This window comes from Caloenas nicobarica, chromosome 17, assembly GCF_036013445.1.
Source record: "Caloenas nicobarica isolate bCalNic1 chromosome 17, bCalNic1.hap1, whole genome shotgun sequence".
NCBI lineage: Eukaryota > Metazoa > Chordata > Aves > Columbiformes > Columbidae > Caloenas > Caloenas nicobarica.
In genome coordinates, this window is record NC_088261.1 from 7,517,850 (window position 1) to 7,542,468 (window position 24,619).

Here is a 24,619-nt window from a genome sequence, read left to right on the forward strand (position 1 = left end):
TGCCGGTGCTGGGGTTGCTCGTGCCAGTCGGCTCCTTCCCCACCCACTGCAAAGACAGGAGCACCCAAACTCCAGCCCCGACTTTGGCATCCATTTGCGCCGTGGATGGGGCAAGTGCCGCATCTTCTTCGGCTGCTCTGAAATGGTCCTTTGGCTTGATTTTCTCGTTCTTGGTTTGGGAAGCAGCACCTCCCACCCAGATGTACTTTTCATCTTTCAGCGACCTCACCTCAGATCAAGCTACGGATAAATAAATGGCCTTAAATTGAATGTATAAAAGAAGAGGAGTATCGTTGGCTGAAGCATTTGCTCACCCCCCAGGAGGGATGCAGCGAGGCAAGGGGCAGCAGCCACTGTGGCTTTCTGGTGGATCGGGCAAAAAGCTTCCCCTGGAAAACACATTTGGCCACAGCCAGGAGACAGGCAGCATTTGCCTGGATGGCAAATCAGTGCAAGATCCTAAACTCCAAACTGCAGAAGTTGCCAAAGGAACGAGCCAGGAGGCAGCCAAGGACTGATCATCTCCATGAGCCATCAAGGCCAACAAGAAAAATCGAACCTTTGAAAAATGAGTTTCCAACAGCAAGAAGCAACCAGACTTTCAAATGAAGCACCTCAGCCATGTAGAGACATTCAGGGCTGGCGGGGGGAACTGTGACTTACCTGCCACACGCCCACCACAGCATTGGCGATCAGGATCATGATAATGACGATGGGCTCCACGAACGCCGTCATGGTCTCCTCCTCTTCTTCAAACCAGGCCAGGATCTGATAGGCAAGAGAGAAAAGCAGCACCACAATGTGGCTGAAACAACGAGTGCCAACGTTTTTAGGAGGACGACCAAAAAGGGAGTCTTTGGGTTCTTTTAATCTTTGTTTTAATCCCAGAAAATGGGGGGGATGGCTCTGGGGGGTGGCACGGTGCTCCCCACCACTGCTGCCTCACTCCCCCCTTGCTGAGCCTGCCCACGCAGGGTGCTCCCCCAAAACCGAGCCTGGGGTACTTACAAATGACAGAAAAGCTGCCATCAAAAGGATGCGGACGAGGAGATCTTCAAACTGCTCCAGCACCAACTCCCAGAGGGACTTTCCTGGTGGGAAAAAACAAAGCCAAGCACAGTCAGTGCTCAAAAAAACCCCAGAAGACAGGTGATTTAGACCACTAAGACCAACAAAACCCCTTCCCCCGCTTGCAACAGAGCTGCTCCAGTGCCCGACAGCACCCACTGGGGCACCCAGTGCTGCAACAGGGAGTTTTCTCTCTAACAATAATCACCTTCATTTCTGGCATTGGCCTGGTTTTACTATGTCTGTTTTTACCTACAGAAACCAAATCCTCGGTGTTTCTATTCACAGCTGGTAGCCTTAGTGCCAGAGGAAAGCTCTGCTGTCAGTCCAGCTCTTTCTGGGATTAAAACCAAGATTAAAAGACCCCAAAGACTCCCCTATCCTTTGGCAGCCTCAGCACTTCCCAGCCCGACTCAAGGCGCGCGCCCGCCATCGCCTCCAGCCCAAGGCTTACCTTCTTCTGCAGGGAGCTCTGTGCATTTCCATTGGCAGCCCAGCAAGTGTAATAAAGCAAAAAAAACCATAAAAATAAAAAGATTAATTAGTGATTTGGGCCCAGACTAGTAATCCCTTCCCTTAGACCCTAGCAGTCCATTCAGTACCCCAAAACGCAACTTGTTCTGCACATATTCCCGCATCAAGACAGCTTGTCCTCAAATTTCACAGTCTGACACCAGGTAAGCGCCACTGGATGCTCCTCACACCAGGGAAGCACAATTTCCCTGCTGCAAGCAGCTCCAGCAGCATTTATTCCTGCACTCACCCTGCCTAAAAAATACTCACCCTCTGAAGAGCTGAGCATCCTCAGGAGCTGCCCGCTCCAAATCCAGGACACAGAGGTCCAACCATCCCAGAAAATGCCCTGCCCGAAACCCAATACAGACCTGCAGGGGACTGTAACTTTCAGACCATGTTTCCTATTACTCAGTTGTACTTTTCAGCCTGCAATGCTCTAGGAAAAGAACCCAAAAGCTGATGCTCAGCAGGTCCAAGCCATGCTCGTGAATCCACCCCAGTGGGCACAGAGCCTATATCCACACTGCTCCCAGCCAAACCTGAGCCCCATCATCTGCACAACCTGAGAAAACCCCAAGGGCTCCCGAACACTTGCCATGGTCCCCCTAGGAGTTCCACATCCCATCGGGATGGTCATCACCTTCACACGCCGCGTGCACCAAATGGTCCCACGGCTGCTGGGCAGGGCACAAACCTCGGTACCACCAAGGGCATCACTCCTGCCTCCTCACCCAGACACTAACCGATGTGCTGGTCCTGCCACGGGCAAGGTTTGGCTGAGGACTGCAGGGTCCTGCACCCAGGGAGGGCTCAGGACACCCCCAACCCGATTTTAGCTGCTGATGGGTGCTGGCACAGGGGGGGGTGTCTCTGTTTGCACGCGCTGTTCCCGCATGCTGGGTGAATCCTTGCGCGGAGCAGCGCCCAGGGGAGCTGGCAGCCGGACCAAAACCCTCACCGGCTGCCCAAGCAGATGTGGACATTGCCGCTGCCTGATGGAGAAGGAAACCCAGGATTTGCTGAGCACGGCAGAGCTCGCTGGAGATGGAGGAACCCAAGCCAGAGCCGTGCACCGGCGGTTCCTCAGGAGGGCTGCGCTGGGGCCTCTAAGGCATCGCGCAGCACTGCAAGGGACAGCGGGTGCCAGCACTAAGGTGACATGGCCACAGGGTACCAGCTGCCTCCATCATCTGGTGCTCTGGGCTGGGAGAGGACGGACAGAAAATCCCAGCCCCAAACCTCCCACTGGGAAAAAAATTCAGGCAGAAATGTCCCAAAGAGACACCTGAAAGCCTCCACTGTCTGCCGCCTATTTCTGTGCCCCACGGGGTGGTAACAAAACAAGATGTTCCTCCGATTCCTTGTGTTTCTGGGAGGAAATAAGGGACGGGCTGAAGTTCAAGAGGAATTGCCCAAGGCAGACACGCCTGATGCCCCATCCGAGCATCCCCAGCACGGAGCCCTGAGCGACGGCAGGAAGCGAAACCTGCTCAGCTGTTTTCATTGACTATTGCCCTTCAGAGAAATAAGGGGGGGGGGCGGGAAAAAAAAGCCAAAACCAAACCCATCTTTACTGAACAAACCAGTGAAAACATGAAGCCTGAACATCTTTACGCTTTAAACTGCACAAGCTCCTCAGTGCTCACAGAGGGAACTACTATGAGGTTTTTTAAGCCCATATCCCTCCTAGATAAGGATACTCCAATCGCCTGCTGTCATGACAGACCAGCACATAACGCTTATAATTATTCTTATAATCAAAAATATATATATTCTTGGAGCAGCTTCAACATTTTGAATCACTCTGCAGAGCATGTCAGAAGAAAAGTGGCTTTTCTCCCTTTTGCAGCCAGCTCCTCTCCACCCCCGGCTTCCTCTCCCCAGCCCGGAGAGCCACCAAAATTAAAAGTAGAAGAGATCTGCTGCTGCTATTTCCATCCCAGCTCCATTTTAAGGGTGCGAACGTGCGAGGGGACAGAGCTGGGGGCAGGCGGGGAGCCCCGAGGGACACGGCTGGGGCTCCCAGGGGTGACTTTCCGCCCCGCGCAGCCACGCGAAACCCCGCGGTCCTGTCGGTGCTTCTCCCGCGCGGCGTTTGCACGAACAGCCGCGGCATTTGCAGAGCGGGGACTTTGCACGAGCTCCCGATTAAAGCACGAAAGCAGGTTTCTGCGAGCTCGGGAGGAAACACGTGCAGCGGGGCAGGCAGCTGAAATACCGCCGGTGGCAGAGCAACGCTGCCATCGCTGTCACCAAGCCCCAAACATTAGCAGTGCTGCTGCAGGCACCTCCCAAAAAACCCCCGATTTTGAGTATACTGAGAACCTGGCACCTCCCCTGCACCAGCAACTTCTTTCACTACCCTTCATGTGGCAGCTAAGCACCCATTTTGCACCAAATACCTGGAGAAAAAGGGCAGAAAGTCACAACAAACTCACATTTTTGGGTCTGAATCTCTCAAAACACACCAGAAAACAGGAATGTTTGGGGTTGATGCCTCCCCATCTCACTGCTAATGCCTCACTGGAAATAAGAGGGTTTGCCACTTGCCAAAACGCAAGTTTTACACGAGGCAGCCCCACGGCACCGGGCAGGGTGGCAGAGCTGGCACCGCTCCGCGTGTCCCACCGGGCCAGGACACCCGCCACAGGCAGGGACCCAGCAAAATCCCAAATCTGCAGCTTCCTGGGGACAGCATTGCGAGCACAGACAGGCTGGAATGGAAACTCCTGGCCGGTACCTGAATAGCCCCTTTCTTTGTTCGGTGGCTCAGAGCTCAGCACAGAGATCCTGCTCGGCGCCCAAGCACCCCGATACGGCCAGGAGATAAACACAATAACACCACCAAGGGTAGAAAGTGATAAAGATTGCTCAGAGGACCCCGAAACACGGCCACCCACTCGCACCATTGATTTTCAGCTTCCCAAATTGAGCAGTCCCGGTGCGGGACCTGCAGCTTGCGGGCGCGCATTTGCCATTTCTCTTCTCCTGCTCCTCTGCATCGCGGCTTTGGAGAGCAGAGCCAAGAAAGCAGAGGGTGACGGATGCTGGTGGCAACACCTGGAGGTGACAAGACCATTCCCACCAGCGGCAGAGCACGCTCTCCTCTGCGTTATCGACCACAAAACATCAATACGAGATGCTCTAAGGGGATGCAACACACCCGGGGGAGACGTAGTGCTGGCATCGGGCTATTTTAGCCGGAGGTTTAATCTCCGGCTCCTGCCAACTCAAACAGGGCTGGCAGCCCCGCGGGCTGGCGCCTGCAACATGGCACGGCAGGGTAATCAGGTGATGAAAAGGTAAATAAACACGGGTGCCACCCAAGAGTGAGGCGTTACGGGTGCAAGCGGCCGCCCCAGGGCTCTGCCACAGCCTTTGTGCCCCCGGGGAAACCCTGCCCCGCTTTCCAGGCCAAAGGAAATAAATAAAACGCAACGGGGCAGCACTGGAGTCGCTTTAAGGAAATGTTTGAGTTTCTCCTGCTGTAACAGGATCAAAAAAAATCCCTGGAGCCGCACAGCCCTACAGCAGCCAGCATCTCTCCATTGTGCATTAAGGTACCGCATTCCACTTGGCTTTTGGGGAAACTGAGGCACAAGGCGATGCTTTTCTTTGCCAGTACATGGCAAAGCAAACCCTGGTGCATGCTCAGACCTGGTGTGCGACCCACAACAGCAAACATCTTGCAAAGTGAACATTGAAATACCATTTTCCCCACCATTTCAGCAGCTTTGCTAGGATAAAAACCAGATTTCCCTTATGGGAAACACTCCTGCCGCCAGTGCAGGACAGTGCTCAATGTTGGGGATAACAGTGAGCATCACACCTGGGCCCAGCTCTCTGCTCCAAATAACTGTTGTATTTCTATGTTGTAAATTCATTGTATCGTTGCTTGGTTTTTTCCCCCCCCACCTTTAATTTCTTTTTCCATACGCAGGGAAGGGGAAATGGATGGGTAAAACAAGGGACGCATCCGACTCTTGGGCCTTGCCAACAGGCAGGAAAAAGGGCTCAAGAAAGCAGTGAAAAGAGTAAGAAAAGCCCTAAAATATCCCCAGCTGGGACAGCAGCCCCCCTCCCGTGACATAAAGCAGGAAGCCAGGCAGGGCTGCTCTGGGATCCATCTGCTGTCCCGCAAGACACCAAGCAGAATAAATTGTTATTTTAACTGGCTGCCTTTCCCAGGGCCGGCTGCGCTGGACGGATCTCATCCCGAGGGACGTCTGCTCTCCATCACCCCGGTGACAGCCGGCACCGCCGCACATTCCGCTGCTCCGCAAAACTGACGGGTTGCACAACCGGGAAAGGCTTGGCCGGGTTGTTTGAAAGCAAGAGCAGCCCATCACCTGTTCCGCGTAAATCCCGCCAGGGGATGGAGGTGTGAAGCTGCTCATCACATCGCATGGCTGCGCTTGAGCTGCAGAAGCGTGGAAAAAACCCGAGCGTTTGCAAACTAATCCCAGGTGTTTTAGCATTATCTGGGATGACAAACACTCAAAGGCTAACGGTGCTAATGCTACCCGGTGTTCACAAAGGACGAAGTGCAGTTAAAAAATGCCTCGTCTGTGTACAGCTTTGCTTCACACCTGAGGTTCCTGGATGCTGTGACATCCCTGGGGACCGTCCTGCACCTCACGTCCCAGTCAGGCTCCCACCGCGCACCAGGACAGGATATGGCTGCACTCAGGAAGAGCAGGACCTTGAGGGTGCAGGTAAATGGACTTTCCGAGGTTGCTTCAGCTTCTGCAGAACAAGCCGGGCTTTGGCTGAGGTGTCACCCTCTACCTGGCCGGGGACCCTTGTGTCAACCTCTGCTTTGCACCACAAGCCATTCCCGGAGGATCCGGCGCTTCCCCGTGTCCTCCATCACCCCGCAAGGAGCTGGTCCCAAAGCCACCAGTGATTTTCCTCCTGCGTCCTTCCCTCCCCGGCGAAGGCAGCGGTGGCCCTCAGTGTTCCGCGGGTGGGGACAGCACCTCTGGCCCCCAGCACCTCATTTGCTTACCGCCTCGCAGCTGTTTTTTCCTGCGCACCGGGCGAGTTTTGGTTACGCCGGCTGATCACGACAGCCGCTCGCTGGGGGGCTGCTCCGAAAGGCAGTGGGAAGATAAAAGGAACGAGGTACAATCCCCCCCTCCCATGGCAAACACCGGCGGTTTTCTGTTCCGGTAACTCCCCAGCACACAGCCCTGCTCGAGCTTTGCAAAAGCCCAGTGCTCTTCCTGGCTGGAGGATCCACGGCCCCAAAAATAAGCAAATTTGGGGCCAGACAAAGCGCTGGGGATGGCAGCAACCTGGGGCAGCACATGAGGATGGTTAACAGAGGCTGAAGTAGCAGAAATGTCCTTGCTGTTTCCCAAGTGATGCTTTAGGATTAAATAATCCCACTGATTTTCTGGCTGGCACCAGGATGCCGTGGATGACTTGCAACAACATCAGCCCAAAAAGTTTCTGGTTTAGGTCACAAGGCTTCCCATGGCAGACAGAGCTCTGGACCTGCCCTCACGCTGATCTTCCAAACCCACCAGTATTGAACCCAGCACAGCACCATCGGTCCCTCCAGGATGGTGACAGGGTCCCAGGGGACAATAGGTACCTTGGGCACCCACAGCCCCGCCGCTGGGGTCAGAAGGGAGAAGCTGAAAGGCTCATTTACTCCTTTTCCGGCCAGCTACGCTCATCTCAGCAGGTCAAGGAATAGGAAACGCAGTTATCCTGGACATGCCCCTCAACAGCAACAAAGCACCACTAAAATCCAGCCCCACGGCATCTCTTTTTCCCCAGAAAATCAGCACATCCCCAAACTGAAGGAGAAGCCACCACCACCCCGTCCCACTGTCCAGGCAGAGAGAGATGGGGATGGAGGTGAGAGTGTGACATCGGACCGATGGCCCAAGGAGCTGCCTGAAATAAATAAGGAAAACTTTGCCCAGCCCACCCCAAACTTACTTTATTCTTGGAAATGGCTCATCCCCAAAACATTGGATGACACGAGCTCCCCCTTGCCACGGTGCAAGGGTCTCCAGCAGGTCCAGTGCCCATGTGGCATTTACGAGAATAAAGTCTTGGGGCAATTTAGGGGAAAAACCCTGGGGAAATGGAGCTGCAAGCAGTGGCCTTGTCCCCCCATATGCCTGTCCACGTTGGTACCCGCAGCAGATCCCGGGATCGTTTGGGGAGTGGGAGGGAGCGGGACGGAGGAAGCACGCGGCTCCAGCCTGGGATGGATTATTTGAGCAAACTAAAAGCAGCGGTTTGTTCCCTCCTGCACCAACGCAGTGGAAAGAATTTCCAACTCCGGCTCCCGGGTGGAAAAGCTAAAAATTTGCGTTTAAATAGTAACAGGTTTTGGAAAAAGGAAAAAAAAAAAAAAATAAACCCACTACAGGAGCTTGAATAAAATAAAGATTAAGCTTGGGTGGTGGAGTTTTTTTCAGTTTTGGGGGTTGTGTTGGGGTTTTTTAGCTTCTCCTTATCTCTGCTTCAAGCTGACTCTTTCTGTAACCTCAGGGAAAGGCAAGAGAGCAACTTTGCCACATTTGGGAACCTTCTGCCAGAACTGCCGCAACCCCAACCACGGGGCAGGCTGCAATTTCAGTACATCCTCTACTTGCACCCTACAGATATCATTTTATTTCCTCCTTTATTGCACTAAAGCTATTTTTTCAGCTCATTTCCCATTGATACCCCAGTGGTAAGCGTTAAGTAAATTGCTGATTTTTGCCCAGAAATGGTTTTTTCACCCTTTCTTGGCTCTGCTCAGCTCTCGGCTGCTCCCTGCATCACAAATGAGATGCCCAGATGCCACCTGGAACCAAAACCCCCCCGACCCAGCACAGCGGCAGAAAAGCACCAGCCACACCAGGATAAAACGCTACAGCAAATTCGTAACCCCTCTGAGCACGATGGGCCACAACACATCACCACAAATAGGCCACTCGCAGCAAGTCCAGCACCCAGCGACAGAAAATTTAATAACATTTTCCTGGCAGCGCTGGGGAAGAGTTTAGGAAACCGAACACACAGAGGTGGTGGTGCCAGCAGCACCAGTGATGCCCCCCAACCCATCCCTGCCAGGCACCGGGAGGCTTCAAATGCCCCAGGGAAGGAATTTCAGCACCAAAAATTGGGCTGTGCCTTTCAGCTGAATTCTGCAAGACTTGGGGAACAGCAAAGTGGAAACGGTTTTAAGGGTTTTTTCCAAAAAAATAGGAAAAAAAAAAAAAAAAAAAGGATATTTGGGCTGAAAAGGCGGGTAAGAAAATGAGACTAGGACGCATTCTCAAAATAGGATGCTTTTGCTCCTGGAGAAGAGATGCTGCTCAGCTGCAGCTCAGTGAGGGGAACAGCATCCCCCCAAACTGGCACCCTGAGAATCTGGTGAGAGTTTACACTGAGCCCAGCATCTTTGACAAGGCTGTAAGTAACCACTGAGGATATCACACTGGCATGGAATGCAAAATAAAACAATTTTTAAAATAATAATAAATAAAGTATTCCACTAGCCAAACGCTGTGGAAAGCGCGGGGGGCTCCTGGTTGCCGCATCCAGCAGCGGCCGAGCCGCTCGAGTGCATCCCACTGGCAGCATCCCTGCTCAGAGGACACAAAACAACATAAAACTCCCTCCCTTTCCCCTAAAAAAAGAGGCTCACTCTGCAATGCTCATGGCACAGCACAGCCATTAATTTGTTTCGCCACTTTTTTGCTCGACATCTCGCGCGCGGCAGGTTTTGGATTGAATTGCAACCAGTGCGGACCTAACTCCTGGGACACCTGTAAGCGCCAACATATGGGGGTTTGCAAGATGAAAGCCCCCAAAACAGGAACCTCAATTAAGAAAGAAAGAAGAAAACAAACAAACAAAAACCACCCCACACAAAACCCAACCAACGACAAGATATCGCTTTTAAATCCAAGCAGCATTTTCTCCCCTTCCCTGCCAAGATAAGGAAGCTGCTCGCTCGCTCTCTCTGCTCCAAAAGCTGATGTTTCAATCGATATTTCTATCGATCCTGCTGCCACCTGTAGCTGAGCCACCGCGCAGGAGCTGGGCTGTGGATTCATGGGTCAGGAAAATCTGAATTTTGCACATCGGGTTGCAAGGAGACCCTGCCCCAACCTCGGGGCCGAAGGGAACAGGGTCCATCCTAAAAGCGCAGAGGGCTGGAAGGGGTTGGAGTTTGTTTGGTTTTTTCCCATTTGTGTGTTTTCTGGAGAAAACGCCTCCACCACAGCAAAACTTTGAAATTTGAAAGTTTGAATACAGCATCTCAACCCCATCTCCCATCTGCTGGTAAATCAAAATCAGCTTGATAAAACCGTTCCAGTGTACCAGCAGGGCGGCGTGTCCTCCAACCCCGACCCACACGGGCACTGATGAGCTGCTTTTCAACTCAATTAACTCATACTGAGATTATTATTATTAATTTTTAATGCAGAACTGCTTGCCCTGGCTGACCTGGCTCCCTCACACACTTGCTTTTTCTGGTATCTGTTCTCAGAGCATGGTCTATTTTCAGCAATCCTCTTGGATGGGTTTTCATGGAAAATGAAGTCTACGCTGCCCTTAGTTTAGATTATATCAGAAGAAAAAAATTTCTGTAGGATAGAAAAGATCTGTTCTTCTGGATGGGAAAAAGGGGCAAGTTGGACAATTAATACTTTTCATGGATGAACTCTCTGGGGATCACACATCTCTGTGTAGTTAAAGCAGTTCCCTTCCTGGAGCAAGATACTCAGAGATCCCTGGAAATATGAGTCCCATCTAGGCTTTTTCCATAATCTCCTTCCAACTATGTATAATATCTGTGTGAGTGGCTGTAAGAATGAAATATTATACATATACACAGATATCTATATACATTTGTATATAAGGATAAAATCTTTTTTTATATCTTCGTATATACATAAGCACCTAGATACATTTCCATCAAAAAGGGGTGAAAAAGGGAAGAGTAATTTGAATTAGGCTGGAGTGGAGCCCCCAAACAGCCGGAGCTGGCACCGCAGAGCTGCCCCAGCTCCTCCCGGGACTCCCCTCCGGAGGGGAGCGGATCAAAACACGACTGCCCTGACCTCCAAAGCATGCAGAAACCCAGAAAACCTGCAAAAACCCAAAGGACACGATGCCCCAAGGGGAATCCTCTGCAGTGGCCAGAGCGGAAGGGACACAACTCCCTCCCCTCTCTCACCCTGCACCGCTGAGCTGGCCCGTTTTATTTTTATTTTTCCACTCGCCCACCACATTTTGCTTATTTTAGACCTTCTGTTGACTTGGAGGTTGCAAAATGGAAAAAGAAAAGTGCAAACAGGCAGGTAAAAGGAGGGTTATCCTGACCCCGGCTGCCCGTCTCCCGGGGACGGGCGCTGCCTGCTCAGCAAAATCCAGCTGAGCCGGCGTTTTACGGGGCAAATCCCGGGAGATTTGGCCATCACCGGCTGCCGGAGTCACGGCTCAGCTAATTGAGTTCCTCCTGGAGGATCTCTGTGCTTTCACTCCCCACGGCGGAGGAAGCAGAAGAGAGAATCTCCCCCACCCACGCGCCCCTCCCAAAAAAATAACTGATTTTTATCAGCAACAAATGCAAGAAAAACTGTTTCCAAACCAGAAGAAGAAAAACGCAAAACAAAGCATGTATAATAAAGCAAATATATCACATACAAAACACAGCCCTTGCATTTGCTCAGAGGCGGCACCACAAAGACTCTGGGTATTTTCTACAATAAAATGGGGGGGCGGAAAGAAAAAAAAAAATAAAAATAAAAAGGCATTCTGACCATCCATTTCCCCAGAAGGACATGGGCTGGTCCCAGCACAAGGGACAGCTTTCTCACCCAGCTCCTGGGAGCACTATGGCCACAGCTGGTGGCTTTGGGGACCACACGGACGCACTGGAGGTGGTTTGTGGTTTCACTGGGATGGAGCAAAAGCCATCAGCACTGGGGCTGCCCTGGCTCCACATCCCCCGGACAAGGACACCCGGCACAACCGAGCCCTTCGGTCACATCCCTTCCCCGCCTCCCCCCGCACGCTGGTTTAAAATACACATCGTGGCTAAATAGCAGGAAACACCCGAAGCAAAAATACCGCGGACAGGAACCCAGGGGCACAGGGGACACGCAAGAGCAAGAGGCGGATTTCCTCCCCAAAACATCGCACCTCCGATGGTGACGGTGACCCTGTCGCATGGCTGGGCCAGGCCACCAGTGCGGTGTCACCCGTCCTCGAGTGCCGTCACCCTTCGGAGCTGGAGGTGGGCTTGGATCTGTTAGCCCTCGCTAGAGAAAAAAAATAGTGGTTTATTGTCTGTGGTTTGCTTCGCCTTCATAAAGGGATATTTTATTATCCAAAGGTGTCCTGCAGTGACTTCCAAATGTTAGCGTGGGGGTAAAAAAATTGTACATAAATATAAAAATATATAACATGTAATATGTTAATATATTACAATTATATATTATACTACATAGTATATCAAATATTTTCTATTTTTTTAACATATATCTCTGTCTCTGTAAACATCTCAAATGGGTTCATGTGAGACCACAGGTGACAAAGCCAGGACCCACGTTGGCACATCCAGCAGGTTGCTGACCATTTCAATTTCAGGACAATTTTGATCTCCAAAGCAAAGACACCTGCACTTAGGGGTACTATAGGTCTAGATTTCAAAGAGAGGTACAAAAATTTTAGGTTTGAGCCAGCACGGGTCACAAAGAGATGCCACCACGTGCCCTGAAGCTGCCTGATGCCTGGGGATGCGTCGGACCATGGGCAGGGACCATGTCCTGGGAGGTCAATGGGGTCACTGCCAAACCACAGCCTGACCTTGAACTTGCCACTTCTAGGGGTGAGAAAGAGAAAAGGCTTTTATAGGGTGATAACGAGCAGCCAAACCCCAAAAACTGGGAGGTTCCCACAGAAAACCAGCAAATACTAGTTACAGGCAGCAGCCCTGCCTGCCAGGGGTTAACCGCCCACGGAGGAGCCTCCGGCGCACGCTCGCGTCATGGAAATACTCAAGTAACCACAATTTTCTCTATTGCTTTTTGGCTCCGGTTCTTCAACATTTCTGCACTTGCAGCCCAGATCTCTGCTACCTGTTTTCCCGCGAGGTAATTGGTACAGACAGCAGCTCCACAGAGCAGCCGGTATTTTTTTTTTTTTTTAATATAAGTTACTGTTAGACTTTCTAATTCCAATACTACCAACACTAAGGTATAAAAAAAGATCATGAGTCACAACACCGGCAAAAAAAAAAAATTATATATATCTGTTTTTATATACATATCTATCAGATGCACAATAGTAAATGGAGGTGGGATGCAGGGTTGGTGCTTCCCGAGTTTTGCTGGGTATTAATATTGCAGTGAGACCCAGACAGCGGCCACGAGCCCCTCTCCTCCATCACTCCCACCTTTCCCAGTTCTCCTAGTCTCCCCTGTATCAGCTGTTTCTCCTGCCCAAAGTGTACCGACTGACTGGGGGGCTGCCTTCGTTACCTTCTCCTCCTTTTGACATGCTATGGAAGGTCATGAGCGCTATGTGAGAAGGGGAGAAGTGCCAGAGCTGCCCAGGTGCCCTTATGGGCTTTTTGGGGGAAAAAAAAAAAAAAAGAGTAGTTTTAATAATAGTTTTGGAGCATCCTTGTGCAATGTCAGCACCCAGGCTCACCTGCTGAGAGAGGTTTGCCATTCTGCTTCTACTGTCCTAATTCCCCATGGAGTACAGCTCAGGTGTAGCTCATAACTTCTTAATATTCCTTTTAACAGCCCTGAAAACATTGGTGGGGATGGAGCATCCCCTGACCCACCAGGTGAGCTCAATATGTTTTGAAGGATTTTGTGGCTGGTCTGGACACAGCCATGAGCCCCAGGAGCGGGGCTGGACCAGCTGGGCAAGCGGCACAGGGTGCAAACACCCAACATCTGCCTCATGGCTCACGAAGAATAACCCTAAAAAAAAAAAAAAAAACCAACGACATTTTGGGGGGCATCAGCATCCCAACCAACTCTGCCAATGCTGCGCGTTGGAGAAACGCAAAGCTGGCTCCTCCAGGGGTTCGAACATATGAAAAAGCATCAAACAACCTAATTTTCCAGGACAGTGAAAATGAAAATACCTCAGAGTCAGGTGCAGCCCTGCGAGGGTTCTGACGCCTGTCGATAACCAGTTTGGATGCAGGACAGCAATGGGAACATGCTCTTAAAGGAGATTTTTGTGCACCCCTACTCTTGAGTGCCGCACAGGGCAGCTGTCACCACCAAAAAATAACCACCATCTGCTTTAAATCGCCCAAAGTTGGATTCTCTCAGCCTTGCTTCACACCAGCACCTGCAGTGCTGGGCATCTGGCAGGGATGTCCCACGGGAGCCCACGCCAGGACGGACCCGACCCGCAGGACAGGGGGGATTGAGCAGCAGCCAGGAGCCTCCTGCTTCCACACCATCCCTAAGCAGGAGATCAAATGCAGAGTGAAAAGGCAGCGACTTGGACGCTTCTCAAAAATTCAAATTCTCCTTGGTAGGAAGAAAGCAAGAGCAACACCAGGCGTCGGGTGATGCTTTTCACTCAAAAAAAAAAAAAAAAAAAAGAAAGATTTTTGATGGGAAGCTTGAAAAAGAAAGAAAAAACCAAAACACACCATACTTGCAACAAAAATATTAATAGTATTTTTCAGATATTTAATCTGGAGGGAGACGACCACAGAAATGCAACTCAATAAATTGGATCGGGCGATCGAAGAAGGCTTAAAACACGCAGAAAGACCCAAGTTGCTAAAATGGCAAAGCGTGAGCAGCCGCGTGGGGATGGCAGGGGCTGCTCCAGGCGGGCCAGAAACACTCAGCACCAGGAGGGAGGTCGAAATAGGCACCTGAAATATGGGGGCAGAGGATGAGCCTGGGGGAGGGGGTATTTTCCTGCTAATGGTGGGTTTGCAGAACCCACTCCAGCCCCTTTCTGGAAATAGCGTGTCCCAAACCAGCATCCACAGTGCATCTAAATCCGCCTAAATCAGTGTTTTGCAGCACCAGCTCCACCACCCCCAGCTTTAAAACTGGCAACAAAATAAAAATATTAATGAAATAACAATGTGCAATAGGGGAGGCCAAGCCCAAGGGTACACACAGGACCTGCACACAAAAATCCCTTCCCCACCCGCACAGCCTCTCCTCCCCCAGGAAATCTTCCCTCCCTGGTTCCCACAGCATTTTAAGAGCAGAGATTAGTTTTTCTGAACGTTGCTTTTTATTCACAGGTATTTTTTTAAAGGTAGGGGTGAAAACGTATAACCTCAGAGGATGGCGCAGGGACGAAAATCCTGAGTTTCCTCTTGTCCAATTAGGAAAATTTTGTGTAGCTTCTCCCCAAATTTGAAGGCACTCGCAAGGTTTTAATGCCTCAGCATTTCTCCTAAGGAAAAGGAGTTGGAGAAGGAGAAAAAAAAAAAAAACAAACAAAAAACCCCATAGCATGTTTATGAATCAGACTGTTAAGCGTGTGTTTCGGGGGTGGGAAAGGTGGGCGATGCGCAGAGGAACAGAGAGCAGAGTTAGATGAGTCAGAAAATGCTGCTTTTCCTCTCCTTACCGGCAGCTCAAATATTGCAGCATGAAATACAAATTTTTTTTTTTTTTTTAATTGTCAAGAGAGAGTCGGAGCGTAACCTTGGCTGGTTAGCAACCACCGGCAGTTAATCTGACATTAAGTAATGCAGCGCAATTAGAGTCCGCGCAGAGGTGCGTGCACACGCGTGTGTTGACAGACGTACATCCATACGCACATACGGTCCTGCATATATGGTGGGAAGAGGATGGAAATAAATATCATATTGGTGGTTTTTGCTGCTGCTGCTTCGAGCAAAGCAGAGGCTCGGAAGAGCATCGGGAGGTTTGGAAGAGCATCAGGTACCATGCTGGGGTCAGCCCCAGGGGCAGGAAGGGTCAAGGAGGGGACGGGCAAGACCCCGAGGAGGGTGATGGGTCCCATCCTGCCCGGTGCTGTTTCCAGCCACAGACGGGAGCGAGGCTTTTGCCTCAGAGTCAGAAGAGATGAAATGCAAGAAGAGATAAATGCCCCTATGCCGCGAAGAGCCGAGCACTTGACTCCGCTGACATTCACAGTCCATTTAGGTTACCGATGAAGCAAATAAAATTATGCATATGCATTAATGCCGGCAATATCCTGCCTGAAATGTATGCTCATTTACACATGGAAATCCATTTAGAAGAGGGAAATCAGAGCTATATTTAAAAGAGAAAAATCACTTGACTGTCCACAGGGCAACTCCCGTTCACATCTGTCATTCCTTGGCAAAACTGAAATAATTTCAGGGTAGATTGTGCCCCTGGTTTAAAATTTAGAAAGAAAAATGTTTGTGCCCCTGTATCCTCCTGCTCAGTCTATTATAAAATGAGAGATGCACTTTTTTTTGCTCTTGTACTTTTAAAGTGTTTTGGCCTAAAAGTAACCTGTGGAGCTCGGTGCTGGTGGGTAGGAGGAGGTATAGGGAAGCACCCACCCACACATGGAACATCCAAAGAATTTATTGGTGAAAATTAACTTTGGAAATTCAGGAGCCTTTTATGAATCGCTACGGTGGGACCTAAACGTTCTGCAGCTTCTCCAGTTTCCCTGGCAAATGAACTGGCCATGCTGACAGCGCCGATGACAGATCTGAAACTAGAACACGAGCTCTTCCTAATGGAGAAATATCTTCTTCCAGTCCAGTAACCTATATCTCACTGCTTGGCTGCTAAGCCACGAACTAGAGATATTAAGTAATCAGTACTGCTCTCTGTTTCCTCCTGCAAATGTAAATGTGAGCGCTGGAACTGAAAAAGCAATTTTAAGCTCCAAAACAATATCCCCTCAAAAAAAAAAAACCAAACATAACTATTTTTTTAATGTAAAACATGTCAATGGCTACTGCTTCTCAACATTGGAGCTTGTTGCAGCTCATGTTTTTTAAATGCCTCAACACAATAAAAAAAGCAGACAGCAGCTCTCTGAAGTACATTGGGAGGCAGTTTTTGAGAACGATGATGTATTTGAGATTGTGATTCACAACCACACTGGCAGTTTGATTTCAGGTAGACAAGGAAATGAATGAATGTGAGACAGGAGGGTGCAAAAATGAAACGAGCTGGAGCTGAAGGTCTGTTCTGCGTTTCAAGCCATGCAAGATTTGAATTTTCTTCCTCCTCCTGCACGAGCTCAAGCGAGTCACCGAACGGCCCCGTACTTCCGCCGCCCAAGTTTAATTTAAGCCTAAATTAAAATGCAATTTAATACAGGCCATTGTCAAGACCAGTGCTCCGGTGCAAGCCCAGCTCGCCATCGCACGCTGCTCCCTGCAGCATCCTCATCTGCATCAGCTCTCCCAAATGTGCACCCAAGGGTGCCCCAGCGCAGTCGGGGAGGTCGGCTCCTGCTGCCACCACACAACCTGCAAGTTCTCACCATGCTGGGAAAAAGGCTATTCGCTTCACATCAAGGGTTTAAGCCAAACAAACCACTAAGTCCCACTCTGCATGATTCTAAATTGTGCTAATCTGTTCATAGCTCATCCGCGCCACGAGAAAAAAATATAAATACTGCACAAAAATTCAGAATTCTTAAAAAATCTTTGTCCACATTTTCACTGATGGTTGCACTGCCCACATTACAGCTCTCGATGTCTGTGCACATCGCTCTGAGCTGTGTTGTACAGGAGATGCAGAGATCTGCTTTGGAGGTGAAAGCCATGGGACATCCCAAAGTCAGAAGCTCTTGCAAATCAACAGCCTACAAGAAACCCAACTCTGGACTGTACGGGAAGCAAAACTGCAGAGAACTGTGAGCACAGAGCCATCGCTTGCAAGAAGGGGAAGGAAGAAGAAAAAAATTTAAAAAGACACACTAATTGCCACGGCTAACCCTTCGCTTTGCACCTACGTCACACGTTCGAGCTCCTTTTTTCAAGGCAGAGAGCCGGTGCCACCGAGCAGCCAACGTGCCTGACTCAGCGGCGATGATTCACTTGGGCAAACAGGAGGACGGAGCCACCGTGATCCCTGTGACGGCGATGCCTGTAGGTGACACGCCGCTGCACAGCACAGACCGCCCATCATCCCCACATTCCTGGGAGGTTGAGGGATAGTGCACAAGTGTTTGAAGCAATTATATCCTGAAATCACACCAATTAACTGTTTGTTAAGGATGCATTTTTTACTCAGCCACCAATGCAAAGGGATCACTCCCCTCCCAGCTAACGATACAGGTCTCCAGCTGCCCTCCTCCAAAATCAGATCAGCCCAGGGCAGGTGTGATGCTCCACTGGTCACACCTTGTGCATAGTGCTCCACAGCAAGAGCTCCTGATGCAGCCCTGGCCACGCTGACTCAGAACGGAGCACAAGTTGCCCAGTACGGGGAGCACCGGCAGGATGGGGGACCCTGAGCACAGCCCAGCACACCAGACTGCTGCTTGCAGGGCTTGTCTGGAGGAGGCACATCCCTCTGATCCCCCTAACACAGCCCTCTCAGTGAGCAGAGATGCAGACAGCAACGCTGCCAGCATCCACTCAGGCTTTTCCTTAGCCTCAAGCGTGAGGAGCAAGTGAAAAGCAGATGCAACAAGCTCCAAACCAGGAGAGAGTTTGCACACTTAATGTCCTTTGCGCAACTTCAAGAAAGGACTTGCTGCTCCAAAGCACTGGAGCAAACTCACCCTAAAACCCTCTTGTTTCCGTATGCGGAGTTAATGACCTACCTAAGCCACAGCCTGAACAATCAAAATCACTATTTACCTGGGTAGGTTCAGACACCTCAGCAAACCCCTCCCGTGCACACTCGGCGCTCAGAAAACACGAGTTTAAAAATCCCCTTTATCAAAGCCAAGAGGATCCCCAGCTGCCTAAGGAGGCTTCCACGGGTCAGGCAGCGAAGCCGGAGCACATCCCTCACCCTACGTCCCCCTGCCACCCCTTCCCCTTCCGCAGCAGCACCCACGGCCCAGCCGGGAGCGGGGTCCCCCCATCACAACACCCCTCGCTCCCATTTTGGGGCTTCCCTCTTTCACTCACATGTAATGGGGTAACTTCCCCCTCTCTTTCCTGGCGACGTATCCACCTCGCTCCCCCCTTTCAGACGCTCCGCCGGAGGCATTAATACCCACGCTAATTGCCAGCGCTGCCCTCCCGCACCCCCAGTAATTACCGCTTAATCAAAGCCGGCAAATACTCCCCTAATCAACAGGTGTCCCGCGGCAAGTCCCCGCGGCTCCTGCGCAGCCCCGGGGGCGGGGAGGAGTGCTCCGGGCCACCCCAGGGCAGCACCCCGACCCTCCCGGTCCCGGCTGGGAGGGTCCCGACGAAAGGTCCCGGCCGCCCCCGGTGACCCCTCAGGGCTGCCCCATCCCTGTCCCCACCACCGGCGGGTTCCCCGGCCTCTCCCGTTCCCCCCCGGTCCCGTCCCGCCGCACTAACCATTGGGACCGTACTTCTCCCGGTTGCGGCGGACCTGCTCCGGGCTGAGCCCGCAGCTCTCGGTGACACCGAAGCGGCGGAGGACGTCGAGCACCGGGAGGCTGTGCGCCGCCTCCATGCCCCGGCGGCGACCCGGGCCGGGGATGGGGGGGATGCTCGCTGGGGGGAGCACGGAGGGCACACGGGCCGCCGCTCGCACGGCGCTGCCTCGGCACCTTTCCGGCCGCCGCGGCAAGGGGCTCCCGCCGCCGGGCCCGCCTCCTCCCGCCGCCCCGCCCCGCCGATCCCCCGCCTCCCCCGGGGCCGACGCGCCCAGCGCCGCCCCCCGCACGGCAGCCCCGGGTGCCGCACCGGGGGGGAAAGGAGCGCGGTCACTCCTCGGGCTCCGGCTCCCGCCGCGTTGCAGCCTAAAGTGACCCCTCCGCACCTGCCCCTGTCCCCCCGCCTTTATAATTTTTTTTTTTTTTTTTAATTATTGACAAACTTCTCGGAAGTGATGCTGGCGGCCAGGGAAACCCTCCCGCCAAAGTGAGGCATCCCGGGGTGCTGGGTGCTCGTTGAGGTGCTGGGAGATAAGGGAAGGGGTCTCTCAGCCCCTGCCCAGGCAAAGCAGGGGCTGCGTGCGTCCCCCCATCACCCCTTCATCCAGCCCCAAACCTGCAGACCAGGTCCTGTCCATGCACCTCTGCGGGACCAGGGGCAGTGAGTGATGGCAGCGGGAGCCCTGGAAGCAGGAATCGCTGCCTGACACCTGGTAAAACCGCCACCGACACTGTCCCCATCAATGCAGCTTGAGAGAGGCAGCTGTGCTGCGCCGCCTTCGTCTTTTGAAACGTGAAATGTCAAATGTCGCGGCAGGGAGACACAGGAAGGAACAAAGAGACCTTGTGCATGGTAAAACCTGGGCATCAGTGTCACTGTGCATGTCCCAGACATCCCGGGGCATCACGCTTCCCACTGCTTGGTGCTTGTCATCCCCAGGGCAAAAGGCAGAGCATCCCTATTTGAGTGAACGGGCTCGTTCTGGAGCTCTCATGTTTTTGCAGAAATTCAGCATAGCGGGGCTGGCCTTAATCCCTCTTGTCAGCCTATTCAACCAGGTCCCCTGTCCCCTTCTTTCTTGGCTCAGGAGGGTCCAGCACCTGGTTACACAATGCAAGTGCTTTCCATCACTATTTTGCAACACTTGCTTGCAATGGGCTGCTTAAATGACTGTTTCTAGCAGCAAAATGACTTTGTCGCAGGTGCCCCATGCAACAGAGACCAGCAACAGCAACATGAGGAGTTGTCCTGACCTGGACTAGGAGGATCGCCCCCAAAATCCACGGGTGTAAACACCACTCCCCCCACCTTCTGCAGGACTATTCCGCAGCGCACCTAACCAGGCTCTTCACACGAGCAGTTTTTCTGTGACCCGGCCAAAACCTGCTCCTGGTGACTGTCCCCACAGGAACATCAACTTCTGACTTTTCAGGTACTTCCAGTTTTCCCAGTGCACTGTAAGAAGCTGCCAGCAACTGGTGCCGCTCTCCAGCCGCAGGAAGCGGGAACGGGCTCAAAGGCAAGAAGAACCCAACTTCAGCGGAAACGTACCCAAAGCAGAACCCAGAGATGACGGCGAGGGCGAGGAAGTGGCAGCAGACATCTCGGGGAGGAGCTCTAGCTTATTTATTTCTGTGTAGATTCAATTGTAGAAAATGTTTTGCAGCTCCCACTGGAGCGGAGGTCCTGAAGGAAACGTAGGTTCATTTTTTTTTACTTCGTTAAACTCCTTTATTTCAATACACCGCAGCCGACGGCGTGGGAGGCAGAGGGGTGCTCTTGCCGAGCTGCACCCCCGGGGCGGTGCCGCGGGCTTTGCTGCAGGAAGCACAGCTCCCAGCCCTGCGGTCTGGCCTCGCTTCAACCTCTGTCATTGTATTCATCTGCCACTCATCACCATTTTAGGGGGAAAAGTGACATTTCTGCTGCTGAGCCCCCTGGGCAATAGTGTTGTTTAGCTGGGTGCTGCCCCGGGGCTCTCCAGATCATGGGGCTGAGCAGTTTCACCAGGTGCCTGGGGAGAACTAATGCCATCTGATATTATTAACATATAACATGCTTTTGACAAGGTGCACAGAGGCATGAATGCAACAGGTCATCCTCAAAACTCAGGAACTGCCCTCAGAGCAGCTGCTTTAGCTGGGGATTGGACTGGATTCCTGTGTCACCCAGCCTGCAGTCCAGCTCGGTCCTTGTCACCCTGCTCCAGGGCATGCGTGCTGCCCCCAGAGCAAGGGTTTTTGAAGGAGGGTTCTTCCTGTCCTCCTAGGTGTGATTTGGGGAAGCCCCAAAACCACAGCCTGCCTGGCTGCCCGGTGAGGGTCTGATTCAATGCTCACGGTGCAAATGAAGAGCAGAGGCAAGACACACTGAGGCTGTGCTGTGTGGCCATGTGCGTAGAACCAGGAGACACTCATTTCTTCCCCCAGCATCTCCCAGCCTCTTTATCCTATTCCACAACCTCAGTGGGTTCCTCCTGCCCAGTGGTGACCCCCCCACATAAGTCCAGCAAGGCGCAGGCAGGCACCAACAGCATTTTCCACCAGAACCCTTCCAGCATTTGACCATTTGATTCAGTAACCCCCAACGATCTCTCCTCCAAGCCCTTGTCTCGGCCACCCTTGGGGACATGCCACCTCCTGCCCACACCATGCCCTCAGGCCGGGCACCCCAGGGCCCTGCTCAGCACCACATGAAGACCTACTCCACTTGTTCCTGCTCCTCCCAGTTTCATCAGATGATGCTCGTCCTTGTACTGGAAGACCGTGTCCCAGCTCCAAAAGTTAAAGTTTGACAAAGTTGGGAGCGACTGAGAACAGAGTTACACAGGGAACATCTGGCAGCCCCAGTAATGGGCAGCACCATCGACCCCACCTATAATTAAGCAATCCGTGAAAACTATTAGTGACGTGGAGCAGCAGTCAGTCCAACAATGACCGGTGAGGGGAAAATGGTCTAGAGTGGAAACAGTATTGTAAGTGAAGAGCCTTTGGCCACTGGAGCGAGCCGGGCTGGGGGGAGTGTGTCTCCATCCCTGGTACCCCCCAGTTTGGGAGATTCCCTTCTGCAGCACGTCAGCCCTGAAAAGAAAAGCAAACCTCCTTATTTATCTTGGCCTTCCCCACAGTAATAATTTTTGGAGGTAGACAATCTTAAGAGGGTGATAAAAAGAAGAAAGCGGTGGGTTTAACACCTCCCAGGTTTCTGAGGAGGTTTTTTTTAGGCTGCGGTGCAGGAGAGCCCAGCTCTTGACTGAGTGCTGTTCAAGGCATGGGAGTCGACAGCCGGTTTTGATCTCGTTCTTGTTTCTACAAAAGGAAATTTGGAATAATTCTCCCGAAAGCTGTGGATTTGTACTGCTGTGCTCCTGGGCCGGGGGCGAGGGGAACGGGACGGCCGGAGCCGCTCCAGAGTCCGTCGCAGTCAGCGGAACGGCTGCCAGCAGCGCTGAACCGACGCCACGCTCCTCGCCCCAAGGATTTTACAATCCGTGGAAGATTAATCTTTTGTCTCCACTTTGTTCCTCGGAGATGGGGAAAAAATTATGTTTCCTGGAAAGGCTGAGAGAGCAGCTTGTGTGCTGGGAACCAGCCCCTGGGCTCCGGCATGCGAAGGACGATGGACAACAGACGCTAAACGAGCCTAAGCACTGCCTAATCGCGGGTTTAAGGACTCTCAGCGGCAACTGTGGCTTGCAGATAGGAGAAGATGTACAAGGCTTTCAGCTGACTGTATTTCATCCTCTTTGTTTCTGCAGAAACGTGGTTTAGGGGCCACATCTGGACTCCTGGCTCAGGTCAAGTTCATCTTTATTCAGAAGAGAGTTACGGGTGGGCGATGGGTGCAGGAGCCAGCCCTCGGCACGTGCATTTAACACTATTTTCCGAATCTCATTGCAACCCCTGAGCTCACCTGCAGCTGCACACTTGTATTCCCCCATGGATTGCTCCCAGGAAAGGAGCTGTGAGCCTAAAAAAGAACAAATTCAGGCTTAACCGCCACAAACGGAGAGGCTAATGCTACACAAGGAGGTGCAAATCTCTTCTGTCAACAGCTCTCACCTTCACAAAACAACTTGGGGTTATGTGCAGCTGCCCCGCGAACTGCTCCAGCACCATCCCCTGGCTCTGGGGCTGTCACACACAGTGGCATTAATTAATTCAAGGTGACGGTGCCACTGCAATTTGCTATCCCCCTCCAAGGCTTTCTCCCACCACATCCCCACAGTTCACATGCGGCACATTCCCATCCACAGGGAGAGTCAGGAATGGCTTTTTTTTTTTCCATGGCGGTTTGATATTTGCTTTTCCTATGGAGAAAAAAAAATAATACTCCTTGAAATAACAGTTTGATCCTCTTCTAAATGTTACACACCAGCCGACCTTTCAGAGCCAGGCTTAGGGGTTTATTTTTAATCCCCCAGCCAGGACTCCCAGCAGCTGCAGGTCAATCCTGCTCCCCGAGGGCTGGATCCAGAGAGCACTGAAACATCGATCGGTGCTCAGGGTTGGGGCTCCAGAGAGCCAGAGATGCTGGAAACACCTGCCCAGCACAGGATTTTAAGGCAAACAGGAGGTTACATCTGGGGAAAAACAACGAGGAACAGCCTGTGCGGACCAGGCTTTTCTGTCGGGAGGCGATGCGCGGGGCTGTTGCGGTCTTTTCCAGCTCCGCTCCTACCACAAATGGCTACGAGGAACAGGATTCCCACTGTCAGGCAGTATTGACAGTGGCAGCTATAAAGCATATGCATTGAGGTTTCCTTTCTTTCCACGGCTATGTCTGTAATTAAGCTAAAATGGGGCTTTCCTAAGTTTAATACCCTCACTGGGGCGTTTCTGGAATGATCGGCCAAGCTCTGCCAGGCAGGATTTGAGCGAGGATCCCACAGCGGTTCTGAACTCCCTGCAGCCAGCAGCAGCACACTTAGAAGTCTCTGTTTATGAATCCAGACCTATATTGAGCAATTTTTTTAAAAAAAACTGTATTCCAATCCCTTTCAAAGGTAGGAAAATACATTCATATCCATCAAAGGGGGAACACGGTGACAGTCACTCTGACGCTCAGATGGGTTTTTCCCTGATGCAAAATACCTCCTGGAAAAAAACCCTGCCTTTGTGGCTTGTCATTCCCAGGGGGTTTGCTGGAGGTCAGGAAACAGCGAAAGCAAATCACACAACCGGAGGCTCCAAGGCAGCGCCCAGCGAGCCGAGAGCCCTGCACATACCTGGGGCTGGGCTGATGTTTGAGGTGGTTAGTTCAGCCCTCTCGCTACGGGCAAAATTTCACTCCACACTTCCCTCCAGCAAATGCACAAGCCAAAAATGGAAAAATGTCTGGTTTTAACTAGGCAGAACGAACGATTCCGGCTCTCCATGGAGATGCGACGTTCACCAAGGGGAGGGTAAGGGCTGGCGCCAAACCAGCACCAGGGGGTTTTCACCTCATTTTTTTCACATCTACAGCACCTTTTCTCTCTCCTGCTAAGCAGGAATCACTCAATATCACAGTGCCTTCGAGCAC

General features: G+C 51.9%; 1 protein-coding gene across 3 annotated transcripts in view; it reads right to left on the minus strand.

Moving 5' to 3' along the window:
* ATP2A3 (ATPase sarcoplasmic/endoplasmic reticulum Ca2+ transporting 3) overlaps positions 1-19,279 on the minus strand; it is a 51,063-nt gene extending 31,784 nt beyond the window's left edge. For all 3 annotated transcript variants that reach the window (XM_065646996.1, XM_065646995.1, XM_065646994.1), the window contains exons 1-4: positions 19,055-19,279; positions 1,523-1,540; positions 1,009-1,091; positions 664-768 (exon numbers count right to left, since the gene is read on the minus strand). In XM_065646996.1, coding sequence (XP_065503068.1) covers positions 664-768; positions 1,009-1,091; positions 1,523-1,540; positions 19,055-19,172 — 324 coding nt within the window. In that variant the 5' untranslated portion in view covers positions 19,173-19,279. The remainder of the gene's footprint in view (positions 1-663; positions 769-1,008; positions 1,092-1,522; positions 1,541-19,054) is intronic.
* Positions 19,280-24,619: the final 5,340 nt, after the last annotated feature.